The sequence below is a fragment of the Leptopilina boulardi genome, unplaced genomic scaffold (assembly GCF_019393585.1).
Source record: "Leptopilina boulardi isolate dan_hultmark-lab unplaced genomic scaffold, ZJU_Lbou_2.1 LbouV2_266, whole genome shotgun sequence".
NCBI lineage: Eukaryota > Metazoa > Arthropoda > Insecta > Hymenoptera > Figitidae > Leptopilina > Leptopilina boulardi.
Window position 1 is genome coordinate 794786 of NW_026137825.1, and position 25110 is coordinate 819895.

The following is a 25110-nucleotide window of genomic DNA, read 5'->3' on the forward strand; positions in this document are numbered from 1 at the left end:
TTTTCTTGTATATATGTGTGTGGTGGTATAATTTTACAAAGCCAAACGCGATATAGAGAGAAAAAAAAAATTGATAAATCCGACCGGTCATCCTTAAAATAAACTCCGCCTGCGCAGGTGACTGTTTTTGGAGTGAAGGGGGCACCTGGTAATGGAAAATACGTACCTGATGCCTATGGAAACAAGGACAAGAGAACCAATCAAATCAAATAGGAGCAAGTGAGAAAGAAAGAGAAAGAGAGAGAGTGGTTGAAAAACGACCGCATACATCCAATTGGCGCTGCAGTCGCACACTCTTTTTGGCCCCGTCAATGACAAAATGGCTGCCGTGCTCAGTGGAAGTGTCGCCATTGTTTAGTGTTTAGTTTCGGGTGTTTTATCTCTGGGTTTTTCTGTGTTAATTTTTTTTTTTTGTTTTTTTAAATTCACGCACGCAACCTGGGGGCTCACGACGCCAATATGCCAAGCGCCTCATTTTCTGGGCGCGGCTATGTCCGTCGATCGCGAAGAAAAGGTGCAAATAGGATTCCATTACCATCAAGAGCTTCTGGTAAGTAACACACATATATACTACTTTTTCCCTTGTACATTTTTTTTTTAGACACTCTTTTTTCGCCTTCACCTGCCGAGCACCAATTTTTTTTCCATTTCCATTATTTAAAAAAAAATTTGATTTTTTTTTGTTTGCCTCTGCCGCAATTGGTAATCAATTTTTTTCACCCTTTTTCTCCCTGGGAGAAATTAATTTCAGCAGTAAAAAAAAGAAAAAAACGAATTCCGATTTACATTCTCCTTTGTCCTGTCTGTGTGTGTATGTGTGTGTGTGATTTTTCCATCTCCTCCCTTTGCAATATGAATATTATATATATATGGGTGTTGTGTGTCAAATTCCACGATATCCCTTTCGCGGAATCTCGTTTTATGGATGGGAAGGAAGGAAATTTTAATCTTCTGATGTTTTTTTGATATAATGAAAATGGTGTAGGACTAAAGGTTGAGGTTTTTTTTTTATTCGGAAAAATTTTTTTAGAGAATAATAATAATAGTTGAAAATATTTTTTCGTTAAAAAAAATTTGACGTATTAAGATAGGTTAAATGATATAGTAACGATGACATTTGGAGAAATTTTAATTTTTCTCGATTTCGAAATGAAAATGAATCTTCAGGAAGAAAAAAAAAATAATTAGAAAAAATTTAGTGGAATTAAAATAATAATAAATAGGGGAAAATTAATGAGAATAATAAAAATTGAGAGTGACAAAATTAGTTTATTATTTTTGAAGTGAATGGAAATAATAATAATTTGACAGTTTTGTGATTCTTGACAAGTGAATTTTGAGGTTCGGAAGAATTTTTTTTTATTGTTATAATAAATTGAATTGCCTATTAATAATAATAATAATAATAATAATTCTATTTTGTTTTTTTTCTTTTTTAAATTGTTTGTCCTTTATTTTAAAGAGATTTCTCTCTTTTTTTTTTTTCTTTAAAAATTTATTATTCGAAAATTTGTCATTCGCTTATTTTTTATTTTCTTTTACAATTTTCCTTTTTTTTTTAATTTACAAAAAAAATACTTAGATTTTTAATTAATTATTTTTTTGAAAATTATAAATTGAAAATTTTTTCCTAAAATAAAAATAAAATAGTTTTGTTAAATTCATTTTATTTAAAAAAAAATATTTTGTAATATTCGCATAAATTACACGTAGAAAAAAAAAATTTGTTTTCTGAGTGCACTGCAATTTTTTTTAAAAAATTAACGCACTTAAAAGCGTGGGATTTATGAGTAACGGAATTAGAATATATTCTAGTTAATTTGGAAGGCAATCAGAAAGTTGATCTTTATAGTTACAGTAAATATTTAAATGATAAACTCAAATTATAAATGTATAGAATAAATTTCACTGTTTCCTTCGTTAGAAAGAAAAAAAAAATACTTTATTACAGTTTGAAAATTTTCAAGAATAATAATATTTTAAAAAAGCAATAAAAATAACAAAAAAAAAATTGTTTTTGTTAAAACATTGTTATTTATAATAATAAATTTTATTTATCTTTATATTTTTTTCAATTATCATTTTATTAATATTATTATTATTATTATTATTATTATTTTTATTAATATTCACATTGTGTTTTTATAATTTTTAATACCGAATATTTTTATTTATTTATTTATTTATTTTTATAATAAATATTAATTATTATAATAATAAATTTGAAATAGAAATTTATTTTATTAATTAATTTATCGTTAAAAAAATTGATTAGAAAATTGTTAGAAAAAATCTAATTATGTATATCACTCGCGAGTAGGTATTTTTTTTCTTTTTTTTTTTACTAATAATAGTTTTTTTTTTTAACGAATAAGTGGAAATTCGCGTTAAAAATGTGGATAAACATATAGATTAAAAATTCTTTACTAATATTTAGAAAAATATACGAAATTATGTAATTTTGCAAAAAAAAAAAAAAATTTCTCATATTTCTTTTAGTTTATTATTATATAAATCGTGACTCAAATCGTATTATGGATCCTTGTTTAAATACAAGGTCGTGGAATTTCCTTCCTTTCCTTTTTTTTTTATTTTATTTATTATTTTTTTTTTTTTTGTTGTGCTCTCTCACAATCATGACAATTGGAATTCTAATTCTGATTTTCATTGACACTCATATTCACGCTTCTCTGGTTTTTTCTCCCTTCCTTTCTCTCTCCCATAAATTCAATTATTAATAATTCAGACTATTTCGTTTTTTATTTGATTTGATTTTATTTTTTTTTTTACATTTTTCGATTTATATTTACAAATTTATAATAGTTTTATTTTTTTTTTTTTATTATTTTTTATACGAAATTTTTGTTTCAATTTTTTAAAAAGAGATTTTTTTTTATTTATGTAGCAAGTTGAAAAATTCAGAAATAAAGTACACATAAATTTTGTATTGATGTGAAAAAGAAAAAAATTTGCCAAAATTTACAAAATTTCAATTTAAATTTATACATAAATGTGAATTTATTTCATCTCTCTTAGTGCTTTTGAATTTGAATCCTTTCCAAATTTCGAATATGAATATAAACTTTCTAATTTCATTCGTTTTGACTTGAATGCATTCCAACTAAAAAAAAATTCCAATTCCATTTTTTTTTTATTTTTCAATTTTGAAAGTTTAACCAATTGAATAATTTTCTAATTTATTTTATTTTTTGTTCAATTTTTTTTTTTAAATTTCTTTCTAAATTAAAAATTTTATTTCAATAATTTTCAGAGTAGAAAAATCCAGAAATATTTCTTATATTTTCCACTTTTCACATGATTTTAATTATTTAATATTAAAAAAAAAATAATAATTAAATTTACAATATGCAAATAATTTTAAAATTAATTCAAATTTCAATATAATTAAATTTATAATGTAAAAATTTTAATTAATTTAAATTTTAATATATCAATTTGTATTTTCATTGATTCAAATTTCAATTCAAATGCAAATTTAATTGATTTAAGCTTAAAAATTAATGAAATTTCAATTTATTTAAAGATTAATCGTTTTAAATTTTTTAATTATTTGAATTTTAATTATTTTTCCAAATTTTTATTTTGTTTTTCGATCAGAAATTATTTTAATTTTAATTTACAAAAATTTTAATTGATTTCTAGTTTCAAAACATACCAATTTTAATTTGTTCAATTTTTTTTTATTGATTTTTGGATTAAAATTATCTCAATTTTAATTTGTTCAAATTTTTTGTTGATTTTTTATTTAAATTATTTCAATTTTAATATTTGCAAAAATTTTTATTAATTTAAGTTGAAAGTTATAAAAATGTTAATATTGATTTAAATTTAAAATTTACCAAATTTCAATTGATTTTAAGTTTCAAATTAGACGAATTTTAAATTAACCCAATTTTATTGATTTTAAATTTCAAAATATCCGAATTTCAATTTTTGTCTAAATTTTTATTAATTTCGAATTTTCAAATGTATGAATTTCAATTTTTTCCAAATTTTTATTGATTTAGGTGGAAAATTATTTGAATTTTAATTTTTAAAAATTATAATTAATTTATATTTTAAATTGTTCAAATTTTTATCGATTAAAATTTAGAATTTATCAAGTTTTATATTATCAAAAATTTTAATTGATTTAATTTTAAAATTATCAAAATTTTAATTGATTCAAGTTTAAAATTATCCGAATTTTAATTTATGAAAATTTTAATTAATTTTTCATTTTAAAATTATCATAGTTTTAATTTCATTTAATTTTAAAATTATATAAAAATTTTAATTTATTTAAAATTCAAATTTTTCAAATTCAAATTCATTTAAATTTCAATTGATGCAAATTTTAATTGTTTGAAATGTTTAATTACCCGAATTTTAATTTGTAAAAATTTTGAATTAATTTAAATTTCAAAGGCAATTTTTTTTGAGTTATTATCATACAATGTGTAAATTAAAAGGTGAAATTAGTTTTTAATTTTTTTCTTTTTGCAGATGAAGCATACGATTTGCCATGCCCGGCATCGAATCAAATTGCACTAGGAGGCGGTGGTGGCGGCGGAGGCAGTGGTGGAAGCAGCGGAGGCGGCGGTGGTAATAGCAGCAGCAGCAGCAGCGGTGGTGTAAGTGGTGGAAGCGGAGGTCGAGGACCTTTTCCGAGTACTTCAGGGGTCGCAGCGCCTTCGTCGTCGCACTCCTCGCCATATGACCTCAGACGAAAAAGTCCCCCTCATCCGGATCCGGCACCCGGAACCAGCTCTGCATTACCTCCAGCAGGCGGCAGCAGTTATGCCGCCGCCATATTTGTCTCATCCTCACTTCCGGCGAGAAAACGACCCCGACGAGCATGTTCATTATCCATCGATGGTAATTTTCCACTTTCCATTTTTTTTTCATTTTTTATTTTTTATTTAAAAAAAAAATCAGAATTCAAATCAAAAATTAGAATTTAAATTACCATCCATCGATGGTAATTTTTCATTTTTTTTTTTTTCTATTTCAAAAAATAATAGAAATTCAAATTAAAAAATTAGAATTTTGCGGTACAAGAATTTCAAACCAATAGTTCCAAAATTTTCAATGATTGAAAATTTATTTTTTCCAAGTAAAAAAAATATATTCAAAAAATCAAAGAATCCAAAAGTATAAAATATTCAAAAACCAAAAGTAAAATGTACCAAAAAATAAAATTTCCAAAAACCAAAATATCAAAAATTATAAAATTTTCATAAACCGAAGTTTCCAAAAATATAAGATTTTCAAAAACCGTAATTCCAAAAGTAAAATTTCCCAAAGTATACAATTTTCAAAAATCTAAATGTCCAAAAATATAAAATTTTCAAAAATCAAAATATCCGAAAGTATAAAATTTTCAAAGACCGAAATTTCCAAAAGTAAATTTTTCCAAAGTATAAAATTTTTAAAGACCGAAATGTTCAAAAGTATAATTTTCCAAAGTATACAATTTTCAAAAATCTAAATGTCCAAAACTATAAAATTTTCAAAAACCAAAATATCCGAAAGTATAAAATTTCCAAAGACCGAAATATCCAAAATTAAAATGTTCTAAAGTATAAAATTTCAAAAAACCTAAGTATCTAAAAGTAAAATGTACCAAAGAATAAAATTTCCAAAAATCAAAATATCCATTATTATGAAATTTTCAAAGACCAAAATTTTCCAAAGTATAAAATTTTTACAGACCAAAATTTTCAAAAACCAAAAGTAAAATGTACCAAAGAATAAAATTTCTAAAAACCAAAATTTCCAAAAGTAAAATTTCCCAAAGTATAAAATTTTCGAAGACCGAAATATCCAAAAGTAAAATTTCCCAAAGTATAAAATTTTCAAAAATCAAAATATTCGAAAGTATAAAATTTCCAAAGACCGAAATGTCCAAAATTAAAATGTTCCAAAGTATACAATTTTCAAAAACCTAAATATTTCAAAAGTAAATTGTACCAAAGAATAAAATTTCTAAAAACCAAAATATTCAAAAACCGAAATTTCCAAAAGTAAAATTTCCCAAAATATAAAATTTTTAAAGACCGAAATTTCCAAAAGTAAAATTTCCCAAAGTATACAATTTTCAAAAATCTAAATGTCCAAAACTATAAAATTTTCAAAAACCAAAATATCCGAAAGTATAAAATTTCCAAAGACCGAAATATCCAAAATTAAAATGTTCTAAAGTATAAAATTTCAAAAAACCTAAGTATCTAAAAGTAAAATGTACCAAAGAATAAAATTTCCAAAAACCAAAATATCCATTATTATAAAATTTTCAAAGACCAAAATTTTCCAAAGTATAAAATTTTTACAGACCAAAATTTTCAAAAACCAAAAGTAAAATGTACCAAAGAATAAAATTTCTAAAAACCAAAATTTCCAAAAGTAAAATTTCCCAAAGTATAAAATTTTCGAAGACCGAAATATCCAAAAGTAAAATTTCCCAAAGTATAAAATTTTCAAAAATCAAAATATTCGAAAGTATAAAATTTCCAAAGACCGAAATGTCCAAAATTAAAATGTTCCAAAGTATACAATTTTCAAAAACCTAAATATTTCAAAAGTAAATTGTACCAAAGAATAAAATTTCTAAAAACCAAAATATTCAAAAACCGAAATTTCCAAAAGTAAAATTTCCCAAAATATAAAATTTTTAAAGACCGAAATTTCCATAAGTAAAATTTCCCAATGTATAGAATTTTCAAAGACCAAAATGTCCAAAAGTATAAAATTTTTAAAAACCAAAAGTAAAATATACCAAAGAATAAAATTTCCAAAAACCAAAATATCCAAAATTATAAAATTTTCAAAGACCGAAATTTCCAAAATTAAAATTTTCCAAAGTATAAAATTTTTAAAGACCAAAATTTTCAAAAACCAAATGTAAAATTTTCCAAAGAATAAAATTTCTAAAAACCGAAATTTCCCAAAGTATAAAATTTTCAAAGACCAAAATGTCCAAAAATATAAAATTTTCAAAAAACCAAATATCCGAAATTATAAAATTTCCAAAGACCGAAATATCCAAAATTAAAATGTTCTAAAGTATAAAATTTCAAAAACCTAAGTATCCAAAAGTAAAATGTACCAAAGAATAAAATTTCCAAAAACCAAAATATCCAAAATTATAAAATTTTCAAAGACCGAAATTTCCAAAATTAAAATTTCCCAAAGTATAAAATTTTTAAAGACCGAAATGTTCAAAAGTATAATTTTCCAAAGTATTGGTACAATTTTCAAAGACCAAAATTTTCAAAAACCAAAAGTAAAATCTACCAAAGAATAAAATTTTCAAAAACCAAAATTTTCAAAAACCGAAATTTCCAAAAGTAAAATGTCCCAAAGTATAAAATTTTCAAAGACCAAAATGTCCAAAAATATAAAATTTTCAAAAACCCAAATATCCAAAAGTATAAAATTTCCAAAAAGTAAAATGTACAAAAAATATATTTAAAATTAGAATAAAAATGTTATATTATTGCCTATATTTAAAAAATTTCCAAAAAATTAAATTTACCCCGAAATAATTATTAAAAAAATAATAATTTTAAAAATACAGGCACATATACACACACGGCAGCCCATTATCTTCAATATGAATTACCGGATGAGGTTCTATTAACAATATTCAATTATTTTATGGAACAAGATTTGTGTCGTGTGGCACAAGTATGTAAACGATTTCAAGTTATTGCAAACGATACTGAATTATGGAAATCGCTTTATCAACAAATTTATGAATACGATATTCCACTATTTAATCCAGAACCATGTAAATTTGAATTTATTTCACCTGATGAATCGGATTATGCAAATCCATGGAAGGAAAGTTTTCGACAATTATATCGTGGCGTACATGTGAGGCCAGGCTATCAAAATAATCATCGAAGTAAATTCAAAAATCTTCCCTATTTTAATACAATACAAAGTGCGATTGATTACGCTGATGAATATCGAAGTAATAGCAGTAGCAGTAGTTCATCATCAAGTAGCAGTAGTACATCAAGTTCAACAAGTAGCAGTGCGGGCAATAATTGTTGTAATAATACACAAAATAATACAACTGGAAATAATAATAATACAACAACAACTAATAATACAACTAATGGAAATAATAATAGTAATACAAATGATGATACGTATCAGCATTTAGTATTTTTACACGCGGGTACTTATCGTGGTGAATTTTTGGTTATTGATCATGATGTTGCATTAGTTGGTTCAGCGTCAGGTAATGTTGCTGAATCAGTTATATTGGAACGTGAAAGCGAATCAACGGTAATGTTTATTGAGGGTGCAAAGAAGGCATATGTTGGACATCTTACATTGAAATTTACACCCGATGTTGCTAGTACAGTGCCACATCATAAACATTATTGTCTTGAAGTTGGTGAGAATTGCAGTCCAACAATTGATCATTGTATTATTCGCAGTTCAAGTGTTGGTAAGTTTTTTCTTTTTTATTTTCTAATTTTTTTTTTTTTGAAATTTTAACGAATTTTATGTTATTTTAGCAAGACTGAAATTACAGGCCTCGGATTATACGACTTTTTTTTCAAAAATACAATTTTTTCGACTTATTTTAATAAAATGCGACTTTTTTTTTTTACATTTCTTTACAAATTAAATAATAACTTTTAATACTTTATTTTAGTATTTTTTTTTATTAAAATTTATTAGTATTATTAAATTCGAGTATTGTACAACTATTTAGAAATCTATTTCTGTGTTGTTGGAAAAAAATCTGTTAAACAAAAGAAAAGTCGAAGGCAAGGTTACTACTAAAATTCTTCACTAAATTAATTATTTTTAATAATTTTTAAGGAAATTTTTTCACAAATTCAATTATTTTTTTTAAAAAAAGGTTATCTAAAATTATTTGATAAATTATTTTCAATTCTGTTAAAATTTTACAAATTTTGAAATTCAATTATTTCTAAAAATTTCAACTGTAACTCTTACAAAATTCAATAATTATTTTTAATAATTTCAATATTTTTTTTTTTAAAATTCAATTATTAATTTTTAATAATTTTAATATTTTCTTTAAAATTTTAATTATTCAGAAAACATTTTTTTTTTTTAGAAATTTGTTCTATTCTGGAGAAAAACAAAATTAAAGAATAAGATCCTAATTTTAATTAGAGATTTATATATAAACAAAAATAAAATATTTCATCGATCGTAGGAATAAAAAAAGAAAGAAAAATGATCTAATCACGATTACATTCTATTATTTAATGAACTAGATTCTTAACGTCGAGCAATGATATAATCTTTAATAACGCTCTTGAAAGTGTTAAGAGACATTCCAAAAAAAATTATTAAATAATAATAAATAAATAATAATAATAAAAAATTAATTTTTTTTAATACCTAATTAATGAAATTAATGAAATTTTTCACAAATTCAATTATCTTAAACTATTTTTCAATTAAAGTTTTTATAAAATTTAATAATTGTTTATAATTTCAAAAAAAAAATTAGCAAATAAAATTACAGAAAAAATTTTGAATTCAAAATCACTTGAAATTTAATTATTTGCAAAAATTTAAATTATTTTTTTTTTAATGATTTTTATAATATTCTTCGTAAATTCAATTATCTGAAAGACATTTTTCAATTAAAAACTATTTTGGAATTCCATTTTTTTTTATGTGATTTCTAATAAATTCTTCATCAACAGAAATCACTAGAAATTTCTTTTATTATAATTATTGTCTGCAATTTAATACAATTTTTTTGAAATTTAATTATTTGCAAAAATTTTAATTTAAAAGCTTTTAAAATTTAATTATTTCTTAAATTTTTCATCTAAAATTTTTTGAAATTTAGTAATTTCAATTATAACTAAATTCAATTATTTTTAATGTTTGTTTATAATTTTCCTTTGAAAATTCAAATATTTGAAACTATTTTTTGCTTAAGTTTTCAAATTATTGTATTTTTGTCTGCAATTTTTAATAAATTTTTTTTTAGTAAAATCATGAAAAATTTTGAATTAAAAATCACTTGAAGTTTAATTAATTTGAAAAATCAAAATTATAAATCATTGAAAATTAAATTACTTTTAAAAAAGTGTTATTTAAAATTATTTTGATAAATTATTTTTAGTTCTGTAATATTTAATATTATTGTCTGAAAATTAACAAAAATTTTTTGAAATTCAATTATTTCTCAAAATTTCAATTTTAACTCTTTCAAAATTATTATTTGAAAAAAAAATTTTATTTAAAAATCTGTAAAACTTGATTAAGTATTGCCTGAAATTTTTTTGATCATCAAAACTATGAAAAAATTTTTAATTCGAATAAATTGCTTAAATCACGACTTGAAAAAATTATAAAAATGGAAATTTAAGAATTTTTTCTTTTAGAAATTTGTCCTATTTAAATAAAATTTTCAAAAATTTGTCTTACAATTAGTTATCGATTTTTAAATATTCGAAATAAATTTTCTTGATAATATTTTTATAGAATTATTTTCATTACAAAATTAATAAAATGAATTTAATATCTAAAAACATTAGTTATTTAAAGTAAAATATTTATTAACCAATTAAATTTTATTAAAATAAAAAAAATTGACTTTTTCGACTCTTTTGTGGAATATAAATCGACTTTTTTTTTTTTTTTTTTTTTTTTTTTTTGCCTTAAAGTCGATCCGAGGCCTGAAAATTGAATAAAAATTGCAATTTTTGTCTGTTTTGAAAAAAAACAAAGAAAAAAATAACTAAATTTTTTGAAAATTGTTTAAAATTAATTTTTTATTGTATTTTTGTTTAAAAAAAAAAACATTTTTCAGTTTTTAGATTATTATAGGACCTCCATCCTTTTTGTATATAAATAAAATTAACTGAAATGTTAATAATGAAAAATTATTTTTAATAAGAATTTTTATGTTAATAATGAAAAATTATTTTTAATAAGAATTTTTATGTTAATAATGAAAAGTTATTTTTAATAAGAATTTTTATGTTAATAATGAAAAATTATTTTTAATAAGAATTTTTATGTTATTAAAGTAGAATTAAATTTTTTTATTTCGATGTAATTGAAATGCTTCGTTTAAAAAGTTATTTTTTAACTTAATTCAATTGAGTTGAAATTGTTTAATTAAATTTTTTTTTTAATACTAGATTTAAATTTTAATTTGATAATTGTTAATAATTAAAGAAAATGTAAATAACTGTAAAAAACCGAAAGTTCGTCCAAAACCAAAAGGTGTGGATAAATAAAAATAATTATATTAATATATAATTATATAATTATATTAAAGTAACTTGAAATAATAATAGAATAGAAATTATTAAATGAAAATAAAAAAATAATTTTTAAAAATAAGAGGAAGGATGAGTAAAATTTTAATCCAATTGAGTTATTTTTAATATAATTTTTTTTTTCTCTATATAATTATTTAAAATTATTTTATTTATTAGAATTTAGAAAAACAATTATTTTGTCTAAAATATGTAATTCTTGGAATATAAAAATTTAATTTAAATTGAATGAAGAAAAAAGAAATTATTTTTTTTTTAAACTTGTTAATTTGTGTTATTTATTTATTTTTTTTCTCTCTCTATTTACAGTTGGTGCGGCGGTTTGTGTCTCGGGCGTTGGTGCAAATCCAATAATTAGAAATTGCGATATCTCAGATTGTGAAAATGTTGGCCTTTATGTCACTGATTATGCTCAAGGTACATATGAGGATAATGAAATTTCACGTAATGCACTAGCTGGTATATGGGTGAAGAATTATGCGAATCCAATAATGCGACGTAATCATATTCATCATGGCCGTGACGTTGGTATATTTACATTTGACAATGGTCTTGGTTATTTTGAATCAAATGATATTCATAATAATCGTATTGCCGGTTTTGAAGTGAAAGCAGGAGCAAATCCAACAGTTGTACATTGTGAAATACATCATGGACAAACCGGTGGTATTTATGTACATGAAAATGGATTGGGTCAATTTATTGATAATAAAATTCATTCAAATAATTTTGCCGGCGTTTGGATAACATCAAATTCAAATCCAACAATTCGACGTAATGAAATTTATAATGGACATCAGGGAGGTGTTTATATATTCGGCGAAGGAAGAGGTAATTATTTTAATTTTTTGCAAATTTATTTATTAAATATGTTAATATAGAAACATAATTGTTTGTTAAGAATTTAATGTAAAAATACGTCTTTATAATTTTGTGGTATTTGTGATAAAAATCTTGATTAATTTTTTGATCGAGATAATTGATTCGATTTAATTTCTATTGAGATTAAAAGTTTTCGATTTCATTATCACGGTCAAGTATTTATTATTTGTGGTATTCAGAGATATATTTGAATATTTTTTGTTCCCCCCCTTTTGAACTTTCACTTTTTCCGTTTTTTTTTTTCCTTTTTTTTTATGGCTATCATCCTTTTGTGATGAGGGTACCGTTAGGATTCTTTTAAAGATCTCGTGTGATCCTCGATTTTCATCTATTCAAAATTTTCACTAAATAAATTTAGTTCGTTTTAGGTTTTTTTTTTTTAATTTTAAAATTTTTTTGCTCTTTAATTTTTTCTTGTATTAAAATAATTCGTCGTTTTTTAAACAACCTTAATTAACTAAATAAATAATAATAATAATATATAGGTAATAATATATATATGAAAAAAAATAATAACTATATTAATAAATAATTACAAAATTTTAAAATAATAAAATAATTTGTAGTTTTTTGAACGAATAAAAAGAGAAAATTAAAAATAATAATAAAAATAGTAAAAAGTGAAAAAAATAGTAGTAATAAATAATAATAATAATAATATATAGGTAATAATATATATATATATATAAATAATAACTATATTAATAAATAATTACAAAATTTTAAAATAATAAAATAATTTGTAGTTTTTTGAACGAATAAAAAGAGAAAATTAAAAATAATAAAAAATAGTAAGAAATAATAAAAATAATAATAAAAATAGTAAAAAGTGAAAAAAAATAGTAGTAATAAATAATAATAATAATAATAAAATAATGTCTATTATATTTATTAGAATTAGAATTTATTAGAAAAATTCTCTTGAAAGTAATTATTTACAAAAGTAAATATTAATAATTTTATAAAAATAATTATTATCGTAATTATTATTATTTTCTAAAATGACTATTTTCGAATAGTTATTATTTAACTAAATAATTATATTTAATTATAATAAATTAAAAATTCTTTCGGAATTAATTTTTTTTTAAAATTAATTATTAATAAATTAATTTTTAATTTTTGACTTAATTCTGAATTCATTTTTTTTCTTTTTTTTTGGAAATTACTCAATAAATGAAATAATTTGAAATTTCCGATTTTTCATTTATAAATTGATTTGTTGTTAAATTAATTTATTAAAAAATAATTTATTTTTCTTTTTTTTTGCTAATTAAGTTAACTAATTTTATAATTGTCTATTTTTTGGTCTAATTTTCGTCTTAATTTTTTTTGTTTATTTTAGGTTTAATAGAGCACAATGACATTTATGGAAATGCATTGGCGGGCATTCAAATAAGAACAAATTCAGATCCAATTGTGCGACACAATAAAATACATCATGGTCAACATGGCGGTATTTATGTCCATGAAAAAGGACAGGGATTAATTGAGGAGAATGAAGTTTTTGCAAATACATTGGCCGGCGTTTGGATTACGACAGGATCAACGCCAATTTTACGACGTAATCGTATACACAGCGGTAAACAGGTTGGCGTTTATTTTTACGATAATGGCCATGGAAAACTTGAGGATAATGATATTTTCAATCATCTTTATTCGGGCGTTCAAATCAGGTGTGTTTTCATTCCAAATTTTTTAAAAATAATATTTCAAAAAAAAAAATAAAAAATAAAAAGCATTCGAATTCATAAAATTAAAATTTCAACCAACATTTATTTTATTTTTAAACTTTTTTGCTTAATTTTTAATTTATGTTAAAATTTTTTGAAATTTAATAAATTTATTAATTTAATGAAAAATTGTGTAAAAATAATTTTAAAGAAAATAAATAAATATAATTTTTTTTGTGCCTTTTAGGACCGGAAGTAATCCTGTGATTAGAGGAAATAAAATTTGGGGTGGACAAAATGGTGGTGTATTGGTTTATAATAGTGGATTAGGATTGTTGGAACAAAATGAAATTTTCGACAATGCAATGGCTGGTGTTTGGATAAAAACAGACAGTAATCCAACATTAAAGAGAAATAAAATTTTTGACGGTCGAGATGGTGGGATTTGTATATTTAATGGTGGCAAAGGTAATTTTATTTTTTTTTTTAAATGAAAAACAAAAATTTCAATATATTATTACAATATTCAAATTAAGTTTTAATTTGTAATAATTTTTTTCATTATTTTAAATTCTAATAGTAATTTTCAATTATTTTAAATTCTAATAGTAATTTTCAATTATTTTAATTTCCAATTCTAATTTTCTATTTTCTAATTTTTAAAATTCCAATTTTTTATTATAATTATTATAGTTTATTATTTTTATAATTTTTTTTTTTATCGTTAGGTATTATTATCTTAGTATTGTTATTACAGTTTTTTAAAAATTATTTTGTTTATTAGTAATAATTACTAATGTGAAATATTAATATTTGTAAATTAATATTTTCTTTTTGAAAAATACAGGAATGCTAGAAGAAAACGATATATTTAGAAACGCACAGGCTGGCGTTCTTATATCGACACAATCGCATCCGGTGTTGAGAAGAAATAGAATTTTCGATGGACTTGCGGCCGGAGTTGAAGTCACGAATAATGCGACTGCCACTTTAGAATTTAATCATATTTTCAATAATCGATTTGGCGGCCTTTGTCTCGCAAGTGGCGTTCAACCTGCAAGGAGAGGTAAATTTTCCCTTTTTTCTGTTTTTATTTTTTTGTAACTATTTTATGAAAAAAATTTGAAAAAAGAATTGGAGAAAATTTTTTTGGAAAATTAATTTTCATTTTTTTTTCTGCTTCAGGTAACAAAATATTTAATAATCAAGATGCAGTGGAAAAAGCGGTGGCCAACAGTCAATGTCTTTATAAAATTTCCTCGTATACCTCGTTTCCAATGCACGATTTTTATCGATGCAGAACTTGTAACACCACCGATCGAAACGCAATTTGCGTTAATTGTATAAAAGTTTGTCACGCCGGACACGATGTAGAATTTATTCGCCACGATCGGTAAGTCATTTTTTAATTCCTTTCATATTTAAAAACAAAATTGTTTTTCAATTTTTTTTTTTTTATAATTTTTATTTATAATTCTCAATTTTTTTTTTAAATTTTTATTTATTATTATAAATTATTGAAAGAAATAAATAATTTATTAAATTGTTTTTTTTTCTTTTTTTTATTAGTAAGCCATTGAGAATTAAATAAATAATTTAGATATTCTTGCAATAAATGGGGATAATTTGGAAATTTTTTATTTAAATTTTTGTTAATAGATTCTTTTGCGATTGTGGAGCCGGCACATTGAGTAATCAGTGTCAACTTCAGGGCGAACCAACTCAGGACACTGACACTCTTTACGATAGTGCAGCTCCAATAGAATCTCACACACTCATGGTCAACTAGGATCTAACATAAATTTTTAAATTTAAAAACAAAAAAAAAACGAATCAATCAAATTATCACCACATCCCCATTTTCATCCGTAAGTCCATCATTTTCTTTTTTAGTTCTCCATTTTTTTTTTTGTTTTTGTTTTATAAACACATCATATTTTTTTTTCCAATTATTGTGTTTATAATTCCTAAATATATACTTGCAGAGTTCTTTGTTATCTATTCTTTTTTTTTATCGTTTAGACGATAAAAAAAAGAAAATTCTCTAGAACAATTTTTTTTAAATGTATAAATATTTGTCTATTTATAATTATAAATATTATATCCCGCGTGAGATAAAAGGAACAATTTTTTTTTTAATTCGAAATATTTTTCTCTTTTAATTAATTAATTAATTGATTGAATTAATTAATTCTCTCTTTTTGCATTTACCGAAATTATCCGAAAAAAATTGTAATTTTTTTTCAGGGAGAAATGGTAAAAAAAGAATTTTAATCATTTTTGAATTTTATTTTTCGCCGTGTACGGATTTTTTTTTTTTATTTTTTAAATTGTGTCTTTCTTTCTTTTTGTGGTTGGAAATTGATTTCTTTTTTTTTATGTAAATGAAAAAACTCGAGAAGAGGAATTTTATTTATTTTTATTTTTTTTAATAGAGATTTTTTATCGTAATGATAAAAGAATATAAAATTCTTGAGTTAAAATGCACGATCGATTTTTTTTTTCTTTTTTTTTTTTTCTTTTAATAAGAATATAGCAAGAATCGTGAACGTTCTATACTGAAAAAAAAACTAGTAAAAATTTAATGTAATGATTAATATCATTACTTGTGTACATAATTTATTCATTTTACAATAACGATACTATTATTATTATGATTATAATCTAGTAATAATAATTATTATTAATAAAGAGCTCTGCACTTATGTCTCCCTTTCCCCTCATCTCTCTCTCTCTCACGATTTAAATCCGAAAATCACATCCTTTTTTCTACTTCGAACTGTTTTTTAAAAAAAAAAAAACTAAATTCAACCATCATAATCGAGAGAAAGTTGCCGGGAGGAAAAGTGAAGTTTAAGTGTTTAAAAAAAAGAAAAGAAGAAACGTGTGACCACTCGAGAAGAAGAAGAAATAAATTTTGTGAATATATACAGAGAAGAGGAATAAATTTTTTGTAATTGTTTCGTGAAGAAGAGGAAGAAATAAATTTTTTGTGAATGTTTGCGAGGAGAAGAAAATTGTGTGAATATTCCGGAAGAGGAAGTAAAAAAAAATTATTTGATGAATGAGAAGAAATAAAAAAAAAAAAAAAAATTTGGTGAATGAGAAGAAGAAATAAAAATTTGGTGAACTTTCGAGAAGAGAAAGGAAAATTTTTTTTGAATATTTGAGAAGAGGAAAAAAAATTTTTTTAATGAAATTTTTAAGAAAAAAATTTTTTTTGATTAATTTTTTTAATAAGAGAAAAATACAAAAAAAATTGCGAATAATTCGAGAAGAGGAAAAAAAAAATTTGATTAAAATTTTTAAGAAGAGGAAAATAGAAAAAATTGTGAATAATTCGAGAAGAGAAAACAAAAGAATTTGATTAAAATTTTTAAAAAGAGGAAAATAATTCAAAAAAAAAAATAGATGATTAAGAAGAAGAAGAAGAAAGAAAATTTAATTTTTGCAAAAAATATTTCTACAAAGAAGAAGATATTTCTAAAAAAAAAAAAGAATTTTCAAATACAAACTAATATAAAGGGTAAAAAAAAAACCCTAAAAATAGAAAAAAAAACTTTTTTACAATTGTAAATAAATTCCCAAATCAAATGAATTTTCCTTTCTCTTTGTCTTGAGGAGAAAAAAAATAAATTGTGATAAGAAAAAAAAAAAAAAAAAGAAGAACGGACTTTTTTTTTGGATATTGGATGACTCGGAGAGTGATTTTCTTCTCTATTTTGATGGTCCGAAAAAAAATCAGCCCAAGGGCGAAGTGCATAATAATGATTTTAAAAAAAATTTAATTTAGGAGAAAAAAAAAATTCTGAAAACGAGAGAGAAATTGTTTTTTTTTTTTAAATTTTACAATTAAAATAAGACTCGATGTGGTTTTACCAGTGAAGATGCGATAAAAAAAAAACAATTAAAATTTAATAATTAAAAAAAAAAGACTGTCAATACAGTTAATTATTATTATTATTATAGATGAAAAAAAAAATGAATCTCGAGTTTCTCAAGTAATCTGAACTTATAAAAATATTACGTTTTAGTGCTCTAACATTTAATCGTATTATACATATATACATAAATAGTTAAAACTTGTATATCCATGGAGAGAATTATCGTCTCTCACTCTCCCTCTTTCTCTCTCTCTCTCTCTCTCTCTCTCTCTATCTATTTCTATATCTATCTTATATGGAAAAAAAACCGCCTACCTAGCGTAATTTATAAGACAATTATATATATATATATATATACTCTATAAAATGAGTGAAAAACAGGAAATCAAATTTTTATGATGTATCGAAAAAAAGCAGCTTTCATATATATATAAAAAAAAAAATTTTGTAATAACGAATTTTTAATTTAATTAGCGTATAATTTTTGGGAATTTATTATTAATAATAATAATAACACCAATAATTATTTTGATTTTGAGAGTAAAATTTGAAAGAAACTTAAAAAAAAAAAATGAAGTTAAAAACAGATTTTTGACAATTTCAAATTTTTACAATTTACTTTTACATGAAATTTTATTTTTTTCATTTAATTAATATTGATATTGTGAAAGGAAATTAAAATTAATTTAATTGATTGAATGAATTGAAATTTCAAATATCTTTTCATATTATGAAAATGTAATTCATTAATTTTTATAAATATTAAATTATAAATAATTTAATTACATAATTTACTATCAAATAAATAAATGTAATAAAAGTGTTTTAACGCAAAAAAAAAAAATTAAATAATCAAATTTTTTTCAATGATTGAATTCATCAATTTATTTGTAAACAAAATAGATATTAATTATTATCTATTAGTTGCAGTTAAAAAAAAATCATTTTTAATTTCCTTTTACAAAAAAAGAAAAATTAATTTCATTTGGAAAATTTCAATTTATTTTCTCAATTTTGGAAATTTTCTTTTTTTTCCACTAATTTGGTTTTGGTGCGTTCACGTTTCTTGCTATATACTTATTGAAGAAAAAGAAAAAAAAGTTTATTTAAAATATATGTCAAAAATTTTATATTTAATATAAAATTTGTACTTTTTTTTTAAAAAAAAACAGTAAAAAAAGAAAATTTATTAAAAAAAAATTTTCTTACTCCAAAACAAAATAGTTTCATAAAAAATTATCTTTTTGGAAAAAATTTTTTTTATACATAAAAAAATGTTTTGTGAAAAAAATTTGTTTCATATAAAATAAGAAATTATTTTACTTAAAACATTTATATTCCTTTATTTCGAGAAAATACATTTTATTTATATATAAAAAAAAAATTCCTTTCTAAAAAGAATTATTTCCTGTGACGAAAAAAAACGATTTTGAAAAAATTATTTTACTTCACTAATAAAATTATTTCATAAACAAAAAAATTATTATTTCTGAAACAATAATTGCTTCATTAACAAATTTTTGTGAAAAAATTTATTTCATTGAAAAATTTCATTTTTTAAAGAATTATTTCATCGAAAATTTTCATTTATGAAAAAATTAATTTACTGAAAAATTTCATTTTTTAAATAAAATTATTTCAGTGAAAAATTTCATTTGTGAAAAAATTAATTCACTGAAAAATTTTATTTGTGAAAAAATTATTTCACAGAAAAATTTCTTTGAAAAAATTTATTTTATAGAAAAATTTCTGAAATAAAAAAAAAAATTTCTTGTTGAGAAAATATTTTTTAATAAAAATAGTTTTTATATCAAGATTTGTAAAAAAAAAACATAATTCAAATTGAAAAAAACAAATCTGTTTTTAACGAAATGTGCAAAATTTTTCAATATGAAAAAATTTGAAAAATAAAAAACAAAAACTTAGAATTGTAAATAAAAAGAATGAAAATTCGCACAAATTTAATACTTTCTCATTATGATGAAAATTTAATAATTTGTCTTTAGAAAATAATTATTTTAATGACAATATAGTAATGAAAAAAAAGAAGCTAATGATAATAAATTCCTGAATTTATTCGTTTTTTCTTTTATCGTCGACTTTGAAGAAAAAAAGAAAAAAAAAAAAAATATTTATACTTAAGTACAATTTGTATATATATATTATGTTTTTTTTTTTTGTCATCGATTCCCAAGTTGTTTTTTTGTTTAAAATAATAAAAAGTAACGAGTGAAAATTGTCTTTGATACTTGGACCTAAAGGTCTTTATAACAAATATATATATAAATATAAATATATATAAGTATAAAAAAAACAAGTATAAATATATTAAATAAAAAAAAAAAAAATACACAACAGTGTCATATTATACATAGTATAAACTATATATATATTATAATGATTTTTTTAAAAAAATATGCTTACCACGTGGTATGTGTGTGTGCGCGTGTTTTGTGTGAGTGATGAAAAACTAAACAAATAAAAAAAAAATAGATAGAAATATATCGACATCAAGCATCAAAAGACAATTTTCTCACGCTCTTTTTCTTTTCTCTATAAAAAAAAGCAAATTTGTTTTTTTTTTCACTAATTTGTACATCGTCTTTTATTACTCAAAGTGGGAAAAAAAACCCCCATGAAAAATTTCTATAAAAAAAAATGAGATAAGGGAACTTTTATTTCAATATTATGAAAGCTTTCGATTAAAAAGTAAAAATTTGGCAAAGTATTTGTAAATTTGTCAAAAAAAAAATAAACTAAGTGGTAAATTTTAGAAAACTGGAAAAAAACTTTTTTGATAATTTCTGTTTAAAATGTCTGTTAATTGTATATTTAATAAGAAATTTTTTTTATGAAATTAAAATAGAAATTTCAAGACAAAAAAAATAAAAAAAATAAAAAAAAATAAAAAAATTAATTAAAAATTAATTTTCAAAATTGAAAAAAATTAATTTGAATCAACAAATTTTATTTATTGACTTGATTTTTTTTTTAATATTTCGAAAAGAAATTATTTTTTTAAAAAATATTTTCTAATTAATTCCCTTGTCTCAATTGTTTTTTATTTGAGTTTATGAGAATGAAAGAAGATTTTAATAAATATTTTTGTCTCACGTCACAGTCTCCGATAAATAAATTATATTTAATTATTTTCCAAAGATTTGTAAACTCGCAAGAATTTTAATTATTGATTTTATTAATAATTAATTAACTATATTTCTAATTAATGAAAAAGAAAATAATGATTAATATTAATTAATTATGAATAATCATTGATTTATAATCAATTTTATTGAGAATAATAATAATAATAATAATGATTGTCAGTAATATTGAATATTAATGATAAAATTATTTACATTTTTGAACATTAATATTGATTAATGTTTGTAATAATTATTTTTAACAAATAATTATTTAAAATAACAAATAATTATTTCTAATAACAAATTATTATTATTATTAATTATTTTAAACAAATTATTTATAATAATTAATAATTATTTGATACAATTTATTGTTAATAAAAAATATTGTAATAAAAATTTTAATTAATTAATTAATCATTATTACAAGTCAGGATACAAAATAATTTTTATTTTCTACATTTTCTCAAAAAAAATTGAGAAAATTGCGAAAAAAAAAATTGTCATAACTTGCGAATCTGGAAAAACTCTATCAGTATAGATTAATTTTAAAACAAAAATGACGAGGAACAAAGGCTGCGACGTGACTCAATTTTTTTTTTGTTTGTTTTTATGTCAAATGTTATTTTTCTTCTTGGGACTTTGATAAATTTTTGTAAAACTGTTCTCTCCTGTTTTTGTCAATTTTTTTTTGCTTAAAAAAAGTAATTATGTATTTTAAGAAGCATTTAAAAAAAATCTTCCATTATGCAAAATTTTATTTTCGCAGAAAAATTTTTTTTTAAGCGATTATATATTACCATATTGAACAAATTAGATTTTAATAATTGAATTAATTGAAAAATTTAATTTTGAAAAAAAATTCTTTTTTCTTTTACTTACAAAAAAAAATAATTCAATTTTAAATTGAAAAATACTCCTTGTAAAGGAAATTTTTTTTAAAAAAAGAAAAAAATAATTTTTTTCAACTGAATTTTATTTTTTCAATTATACAATTATTTTATTTTCATCTCTTGAGAACGATTCATTTATATAGTTGAGATTAACAACGTAACGTCCCGTATATATATATTAAAAAATATTATATATTTTTTAAATGATTCTGTTTTTTTTTTCCTTTCTTCGTTCATATAAAAAAAAAAAATTGTGTATTATTTAATGAGGTATATATATATATACAAAAAAAAAAATCCCGTGCGCATTGTATTTATTGTCCATTAATTACTATTAATTATTATTATTAATTAATTATATTATTATTATTATTATTATTAATTATTATTATTGTTATAAAACGATAGCGAAAAAAAATTTCGTCGTCACTTCATTCCACGTCGAAGCACATATATATATATTGAAAGAAGTTGTTTCATTATTTGTCAGCAAAATACTTGCCATTATTACGTTAGTTGCCATAGTTTTTTGCGATTTGTTTATTAACAAAGTAATAAAAAAAATAAAAAAAAAAATGAAAACTTGGTTCTTTGTAGCGTTATCGATTTAATTAAGAATTTGTGCAAAATAAAAAAAAATAAACACGCGAATCCAGAATGAAATAAAAAAAAAAAAACAAAAAAATTAAAAATAAAAAAGAAAAAAAATGAAAACGATACCACTACGTATTCTCTGTACATATAATATGCCCTTTATATATAATTATATATAGATAGATTTTATATATATAAATATATATATAACGCATTGATTATACTATTATAGAAAATATATTATTATCAATTAGATTCTAGTTGTTTATTATTATTATTATTATTATTATTATTATTATTATATTAAGCGTTTTTATATATTATTTACAATAATACTAAATTTAGTATTATTATTTTAGTATTATTTTTAGTTTTTATAAATTACAAAAAAAGTATGTGACGCGCATTGAAGATAGAAGCATAAGTATTGAAAAAATTATAGGTTATGTTTATGATTGTCCATTGTCCCCATACTCGCCATTTGTCATAATTCTTGTCAACTACCGCACCCTGCTCTAGTGAAAATTTAGTGACTTTATTGTTAAAATTAAAAGTAACTAAATTTTTACTAGAACAGGGTGCGATAGTTGACGAGAAAGACAATGGAAACCAACCATAAGTTCTATCATAAACATAACCTATAATATTTTCACTCCTTAGGCTCCTTTCTTCAATGTGTGTCAATATTTAATGTTCAAATAACGTTTTTATAAGTTTTTTTTCTAATTTAAAATTTAAGTAATTTTTGAAAATTTTTAATTCCATTTAATAATATGAAACACAAATTTTTATTATAATAAAATTAATTTTTATTATATTTCAATATTAAAAATAGAATTGAAATAATTTTTCTTTTAAATATTTTTTAAAATATACAATAAAAATAAAGTAAATAATTTTATTTTCAGAACTTTATTTCTATTATAAAAATTATTTTTCCTCTCTTTATTTTAACAAATTAGCAGAATAGACTTCAACCAATCAAAATTAAGTCTCAACATTAACTCCAAGAGATTGTATTCTGATTGGTAGACGTCTATTCCGATGTTTCGTTTATTAGCTCCATTATAAAACTCAACCGTTAACGAACTTTGCCGGTATTTCTTCTTTTTAAGGTTATGTATCTCAAAGACACGCGGTGGTGAAGAAAGCATATTGAGGAGAGCCAATATAAAAAAAGTGAAAATTTTTCTAAAATCGAATCACGAAAGGAAGAAAATAAAAAAATGAGAATTCAAAAAAGAAAATTCAAAGTATCATTATATCGTGTCTGTGTGTATGTGTGCATCGTATGCGTGAAGAAATCAAGCCAAAGAAGCAGCCAAACAATTCGGTAAGTCAATAAATTAATTTAACTTTTTTTAGCAATTATAAATAATTTTAGAAATTTAAAATTTAACCTAATACAATTTCAAACAAAACAATAAAAAAAAAGAAAACAATTTGACATCAAATCACGTGACCTAATAGAATTTTTGAAAATCTAGAGGGGAGTAAAAAGGAATTTTTTTTTGGGGGTATAATAAAAATTACTATTATTATTGTTAAATATCTAATTAAATTAAGATTATACAAAATTTGATAATAAAATAAATATTTAACAATTATAATAATAATAATAACAATAATGTTAATTAATATTTAATTTATTATGAAATTTTGTAAAACCTTATTAGTGCATATTATTTTAATTTGTTTCACACTTGATTATTGGAATTCAACAATCCACCCCTCCCTCTGCTTCTCTTTATCTACCTTTTAATGTAAATTGATCAAGCACCCTCAACCTCCCTTTTTCCTTTCACACGAACTTTAACGTGTTAATAGTAATTATGTGACACACATATATCTATTTACGAAGCTTTATATATTACCTATATTTTGAGCGACTAAATTATGAGGTGGTCACTGACCATAAAATTTAACTAGTTTCATCAAGTAACACATTAATCTATATATATACATATATATAAATATGTGTATATTTCTATGAAAATTGTAAATTATATTAATAGTTCCAATAAACATATACGAGTTGTATTTCTAAGGAATCATAAACTGATAAAAAAAAATGCGGTATATATAAATTGTATAGAATACCAGACATTTGTAAAATATTAAAAAAATATATATATTTTCATTGGTATGAAACTAAAATTTAATAATTTGCGATATTTTGTATTTTTTAAAATAACAACGGTTATTACCAGTGAAACTGCGAAAAAAAGTCGATTAGTCCGTTTTTAGTAAGTTTCAGTTTATTTTGTCCGCCATATTGGAATCGCCATTTTGAATTTTTTAAAAATTTATTGGTTCACCAAATTGCATTAATAGGTTACTTTCTACACTAAAAAAAAAAATTTATTTGATTCAAATACTCAATTACTTGAGTATTATCAAATAAATATTTATTTGAACCAAATATTTTTTATTTGAATTAAATAAATTGTATTTGAACCAATAATTTTTGTATTTGAAACAAATACCATTTAATTGACTCAAATAATAATTATTTGATACAAATAAATATTTATTTGATAATAGTCATGTAATCGAGTATTTGAATCAAATAAATTTTTTTTTCAGTGTATTGTCCACATTCGCCATTTATCATAATTTTTGTCAAACTACCGTACACTGCTCTAGTGAAAATCTAATGACTTTATTATTAAAATTAAAAGTTACTATAGAATTACTAAATCATTAGAGCAGGGTGCGGTAGCTGACCGAGAATTATA

General features: G+C 21.4%; 2 protein-coding genes across 2 annotated transcripts in view; both read left to right on the top strand.

Annotated features, from left to right (window-relative positions):
- Window positions 1–402: 402 nt before the first annotated feature.
- Window positions 403–17524, top strand: LOC127281341 (F-box only protein 11). Its single transcript, XM_051305016.1, has 9 exons — window positions 403–550; window positions 4507–4878; window positions 7580–8464; window positions 11610–12131; window positions 13528–13858; window positions 14103–14323; window positions 14703–14921; window positions 15041–15248; window positions 15515–17524. The coding sequence occupies exons 1-9, from the start codon at window positions 460–462 to the stop codon at window positions 15642–15644; spliced, it is 2979 nt and encodes a 992-aa protein (XP_051160973.1). The 5' UTR covers window positions 403–459; the 3' UTR covers window positions 15645–17524.
- Window positions 17525–23688: 6164 nt separating this feature from the next.
- LOC127281343 (B-cell receptor CD22-like) overlaps window positions 23689–25110 on the top strand; it is a 42133-nt gene continuing 40711 nt past the window's right edge. The window contains exon 1 of the mRNA XM_051305021.1: window positions 23689–23705. The gene's annotated coding sequence lies outside the window, so the exon portion shown is untranslated. The remainder of the gene's footprint in view (window positions 23706–25110) is intronic.

What these genes read in the sequence shown, in the direction of transcription:
- LOC127281341 (XM_051305016.1), top strand. Translation starts at nt 460, where the DNA reads ATGCCAAGCGCCTCATTTTCTGGGCGCGGCTATGTCCGTCGATCGCGA. An exon ending in TATATTCGGCGAAGGAAGAG is followed by an intron (nt 12,132 to 13,527) that starts GTAATTATTTTA and finishes TGTTTATTTTAG; the next exon opens with GTTTAATAGAGCACAATGAC. An exon ending in TATTCGGGCGTTCAAATCAG is followed by an intron (nt 13,859 to 14,102) that starts GTGTGTTTTCAT and finishes TGTGCCTTTTAG; the next exon opens with GACCGGAAGTAATCCTGTGA.